Source organism: Girardinichthys multiradiatus, chromosome 14 (assembly GCF_021462225.1).
Source record: "Girardinichthys multiradiatus isolate DD_20200921_A chromosome 14, DD_fGirMul_XY1, whole genome shotgun sequence".
NCBI classification, from domain to species: Eukaryota; Metazoa; Chordata; class Actinopteri; order Cyprinodontiformes; family Goodeidae; genus Girardinichthys; species Girardinichthys multiradiatus.
In genome coordinates, this window is record NC_061807.1 from 43,442,398 (window position 1) to 43,448,319 (window position 5,922).

The following is a 5,922-nucleotide window of genomic DNA, read 5'->3' on the forward strand; positions in this document are numbered from 1 at the left end:
AGGTGTTCACTTGGACAACAGACTGGAGTGAAGACACAACAGTAAAGCCATCTAAAAGAGCCTCTGGAGACAATTGCACAAAGAAGGATGCTTCTTTCAATTGAATGCAGTTTATTTACTTAGCGGCAATTCACAAAGTCAAGAACGTCAATTCCAATTGATCCTAGTTTTCAAACAATGGAGTCAAGTTCAGTAATTATTCAAATTGTTAAGAGCATAATGAAGAACCCTGAGCCTCCACTTGTGAAACAACTGTGTTTTCAGTCAGAGGTTTCTACAGATCGGCTTTAGATCCATCTGACCGACAGCCATAAACATCTAAAATAACTTTTAAGAAACTTGGATAGTTTGAGTAACTGCAATATTTAATTTCCACTTGGGATTTAGCTCATCTCCCTCTTGACAGCAGCCCATAAATTCTCTGTGGGGGTTTGGTTCGACAAGTTTGCTAGTGACACCATGGTTATTAAAGCAGATATCAGTATCTTTTGCAGTGTGGACCATTATTCTGCTGGAAAGTGAAATCAGCATCTCCATAAAGCTTGTCAGCAGAGGGAAGTAAAAGATGCTGCACTGTCTTGATAAAACAGAATGGATCAATGGCAATAGATGATATGACTCCTCAAATCATTGATTGATTTGGAAGCTTCAAACTGGATCTCAAGCAGCTTGAAATCTGACTCTTCACTCTTTTCCTAAACTCTGGAGCCTTGATTTTTGAAAACAATTTTAAATTAACCATCAGAAAAAAGCTACTTCCACTATAGTTCAGTAATAAATGTGAATTTTATTGCAGCAAAAAGTATCCATTGTCAATTTTATTAAACTCTTTGAAATAAATAGGTCTTCTTACTGTAGTATGTTTTGTCAGGTTTATCTTGTAATGAAAATGTACAAAGATCTTTAGTTCCCTGCAGTGAAGCTGATTGTATCTGTAATGCTTCTTTTAGTGGGTAACTTCATGTTCACAGAGAGCACTGCGTCAGACACAAAAAGCATAATGCCTGTGATACTTCACTGCCATCTAATGGCAAGATAACGTTTGTTATAAACCTTCTTGATACAAAATCTAGACATAATTTTGTGACCATTATTTGCAAAATAGCTCAAACTCAGTCATACAGGTCCTTCTCAAAATATTAGCATATTGTGATAAAGTTCATTATTTTCCATAATGTCATGATGAAAATTTAACATTCATATATTTTAGATTCATTGCACACTAACTGAAATATTTCAGGTCTTTTATTGTCTTAATACGGATGATTTTGGCATACAGCTCATGAAAACTCAAAATTCCTATCTCACAATATTAGCATATTTCATCCGACCAATAAAAGAAAAGTGTTTTTAATACAAAAACGTCAACCTTCAAATAATCATGTACAGTTATGCACTCAATACTTGGTCGGGAATCCTTTTGCAGAAATGACTGCTTCAATGCGGCGTGGCATGGAGGCAATCAGCCTGTGGCACTGCTGAGGTCTTATGGAGGCCCAGGATGCTTCGATAGCGGCCTTTAGCTCATCCAGAGTGTTGGGTCTTGAGTCTCTCAACGTTCTCTTCAGCAATATCCCACAGATTCTCTATGGGGTTCAGGTCAGGAGAGTTGGCAGGCCAATTGAGCACAGTGATACCATGGTCAGTAAACCATTTACCAGTGGTTTTGGCACTGTGAGCAGGTGCCAGGTCGTGCTGAATAATGAAATCTTCATCTCCATAAAGCTTTTCAGCAGATGGAAGCATGAAGTGCTCCAAAATCTCCTGATAGCTAGCTGCATTGACCCTGCCCTCGATAAAACACAGTGGACCAACACCAGCAGCTGACATGGGCACCCCAGACCATCACTGACTGTGGGTACTTGACACTGGACTTCTGGCATTTTGGCATTTCCTTCTCCCCAGTCTTCCTCCAGACTCTGGCACCTTGATTTCCGAATGACATGCAGAATTTGCTTTCATCCGAAAAAAGTACTTTGGACCACTGAGCAACAGTCCAGTGCTGCTTCTCTGTAGCCCAGGTCAGGCGCTTCTGCCGCTGTTTCTGGTTCAAAAGTGGCTTGACCTGGGGAATGCGGCACCTGTAGCCCATTTCCTGCACACGCCTGTGCACGGTGGCTCTGGATGTTTCTACTCCAGACTCAGTCCACTGCTTCCGCAGGTCCCCCAAGGTCTGGAATCGGCCCTTCTCCACAATCTTCCTCAGGGTCCGGTCACCTCTTCTCGTTGTGCAGCGTTTTCTGCCACACTTTTTCCTTCCCACAGACTTCCACTGAGGTGCCTTGATACAGCACTCTGGGAACAGCCTATTCGTTCAGAAATGTCTTTCTGTGTCTTACCCTCTTGCTTGAGGGTGTCAATAGTGGCCTTCTGGACAGCAGTCAGGTCGGCAGTCTTACCCATGATTGGGGTTTTGAGTGATGAACCAGGCTGGGAGTTTTAAAGGCCTCAGGAATCTTTTGCAGGTGTTTAGAGTTAACTCGTTGATTCAGATGATTAGGTTCATAGCTCGTTTAGAGACCCTTTTAATGATATGCTAATTTTGTGAGATAGGAATTTTGGGTTTTCATGAGCTGTATGCCAAAATCATCCGTATTGAAGACAATAAAAGACCTGAAATATTTCAGTTAGTGTGCAATGAATCTAAAATATATGAATGTTAAATTTTCATCATGACATTATGGAAAATAATGAACTTTATCACAATATGCTAATATTTTGAGAAGGACCTGTATTTGAGGGAGAGTATCTGTGAACATGAATTTTCAAAAATTATTGATTTATCTTAAGTGTGGACTTTAACCGGGCCCTTTTACAAGTGACGAGTCTTTTCCATCCTCTACGATTTTTACTTTCATCTGCTAAATGAAAAGCATCGCCACAACATAATGCTACCAGTTTATTACATTGTGAAATTTTTCCACAAATTGCCTTTTGTGTATGGACTAAAACGTTCCATTTTAGTCTCATTTGACCTGAGCATCCACATGTTTATGTCTAGCCGGACTTGTGGTGAGTTTCAGAGGGAATATTCTTTTCTCTTTCAATAATGTTAACACTATTCCATGGAGGACAGATTTGTAGTGTGTGCGTGTGACTAATAGTTTTGTTGAGTTTCTCACACCTGGGCTCTGGATCTCAGTAGCTCCTCCAGAATTGCCATCGGCCTCTGATTATCACTCTCCTTGAACAAGCTGTCAGTTTAGGCTGCTGGACATGTCTTGGTAGGTTTGAGGTGGTGCCATACTCTTTCAATTTTCCAGATGGAGTTAAAAATTTGGAATATTGTTTTATAACCTGATTTGATTCAGATGTGACCGACTTGGGCTTCATAAATGACAATTGAAATTGTACACTCTACTGTAGAATTTTGATCTATGAATAGAAGGGTGACTTGATGCTTTCCAGGATATGGACTTCTCATATTTGACAATTTTTCTTTTGGTTGGTGGAGTCACTAGGCATCAGTGTAGGCGTATCCCCTGAACCTCCTTTTTCCCACAGTCCAGGGCTGGTGTCCAGCAACTTTTAAAGTTCTGCTTTAATGCACCAAAATCAAGTCAAGATCAGGACTCTGAAGATCTTGACTACATACCGAGTTAAGTTGGACTGATTGGTGCATCGAAAAATTGCACAACACAAGCCCTTTGAAGACTAGAATTTGGAGTCCATGGCATAAACTGGAGAACATCCAACCACATTTAGCTCTATTCTCTGTGCAAAACATTACTGCAAACTTTAGATTGGCCTAAAGGCATAGCACTGGATTTCACTGAACTGTTCTCTGAGATACAGATTGGACCAACAAACTGCTATTACAGTGAACTGGCGCCATTTAAAGAAACTGAAAAGAAAAATAACACCAAACCACATTGATACGGAGCTGTGGTTCTAGACTCCACTCACATCCTAAAGAGGTGCTGTTTGAGTTGCCTCTGAACAGAATGTCACCATATTTATACCATTCACATTTACAGTCAGAAAACACTCAAACACCAGTTGTGGTGGTGGTAATACCACCAAAGGCTAATCGTTTCTTTCCAATTTATGGTTCAAACCAAACATGCAGCATATTTTATTGCACTGCATGCAGCTGTTTTAAAGAGCTACATACCAGAGGTCTTAATGATCATCAGGATCCTTCATTACGTTGTACATGCAGCTGCCATATTGGACGAAAACTCTGGGTTACAAAAGTTCAGACTCCCAGTTAGAATTCTGGCTAAAGGAGGCATTCTTGTTGCAAAGAAACTAACAAATACCGTGAGGAAAAAAAGTCAAAGACAACAATAGGAAAACTGAACATATGCCCAACAAGGGCTTTATTAAAACACCACTTTAAACATGGGAATGCCACACAGCATGGATAACAAACTGCAGCACCAGGAAAACAAAGGGGAAAAGAAAGCTTCTTTGAAGCCACTTGAGACAAAAAAATAATAAAAAACCCAGGTGAATAAATGCAAGCTTAACCATAAAAATTTCTAAACATGTTTGGATCCAAGACAGTTAACCACTTCAGATGCAGACTTCAATCCTGAGATGGCATACCATCCAGAGCACCTCTGGTTATACAGTCTTCTGCTGGCCCTTCTTCCCGATTAGAGACTTGTGGATATGCGGGATCACACCTGGGAAATAAAGACAGCATTAGGCATGAACAAAACTGTTCAAAGGCACCGTGATACCAAGGTGTTGAAAAGAATCTTTACCTCCACCAGCAATTGTGGCCTTGATAAGAGAATCCAGCTCTTCATCTCCTCTGATGGCAAGCTGCAAGTGGCGTGGGGTGATTCGCTTCACTTTGAGGTCTTTTGATGCATTTCCTGCCAACTCCAGAACCTGGAAGAAAGTCGGGATGCTGAAATGGACACACGATGGGTTCTCACACTGCGAACTGAAAATAGTTTAACAATACCTCGGCTGTGAGGTATTCAAGAATAGCAGCGCTATACACAGCTGCTGTGGCTCCTACTCTGCCGTGGCTGGTGGTTCTGGACTTCAGGTGTCTGTGGATACGACCCACTGGGAACTGCGTGGAGATCGAAGGAAACAGGCCGTTAAAATCTGAACACAACAGTATACTGGTCAGTCGATGGGACAGCCGCCAGTGGAGCAACCTCTGAAATGTGAACGGAAGAAACGCTGTGGGAATGAATGAATGTGTTCAGACCTGCAGCCCTGCTCTCTGTGAGCGCGAAATAGCCTTTGTCTTGGTCTTTCCGGAGTCCTTCCCAGCCTTACCGCCAGCCTGGAAAACACAGTGAACGGGCACAGTTAGCAGCAGCCCAGCGAAACATCACCGTAAAGCACAATTTATAGAAAGGCGAGGTAACCGCCACTTTTAGCTAACCCACCGTTTTTTCAAAGCTATCAACTAGCATGCTAAGCTAACATCAGCTAACTGCTATAAGCTAACGGCCAAAAGCTAACGACAAAAAAAATGGGGAAAGAAAATAACGTTAGATTGTTTTTAACCAAACACATATTATAATGCTGCTGAAATTCTACCAGATACAATTCCCGATACTTACCATTTTATATTTTCCACAAATAACACCTTACACCGCAGTACAAAACACTGGTTTCCTTGCTATCGCCTTTAGCCGCTGCCGAAACCACTCGACCCGCTCACCAACCGTTCTCTAATATATGGACTCACTTTATCCGGGGATCTTCCACTAGCCAATCAGATATCATCTGGTATTCAGCCAATCAACAATAAGTTCGTAGTAAATTTCCGTGCATGTTGCCTATGGGTAATGTAGTACATATGTTGGAATGACGGTCTTTTCCAGTTTTCATCATAAAACATCGGAGAACTTACCTCAAAACACACATACAACATATGTTTTACAAAAGAAGTTCAAAAAGTTGTTCTTTTTCTTCTCCAGTTGAGCAATTGTTAAGTTTTTACCATGT

At 41.2% G+C, this 5,922-nt stretch overlaps 1 protein-coding gene across 1 annotated transcript; it reads right to left on the bottom strand.

The window, feature by feature from the left end:
* Nucleotides 1-4,294: 4,294 nt before the first annotated feature.
* Nucleotides 4,295-5,690, bottom strand: LOC124880811 (histone H2A.Z). The gene is made up of 5 exons (XM_047386167.1): nucleotides 5,535-5,690; nucleotides 5,174-5,251; nucleotides 4,919-5,032; nucleotides 4,713-4,842; nucleotides 4,295-4,631 (listed from the first exon to the last, which is right to left on the bottom strand). Exons 1-5 carry the CDS (start codon nucleotides 5,535-5,537, stop codon nucleotides 4,570-4,572), a joined length of 387 nt encoding a protein of 128 aa, XP_047242123.1. The 5' UTR covers nucleotides 5,538-5,690; the 3' UTR covers nucleotides 4,295-4,569.
* Between the last annotated feature and the right edge of the window lie 232 nt (nucleotides 5,691-5,922).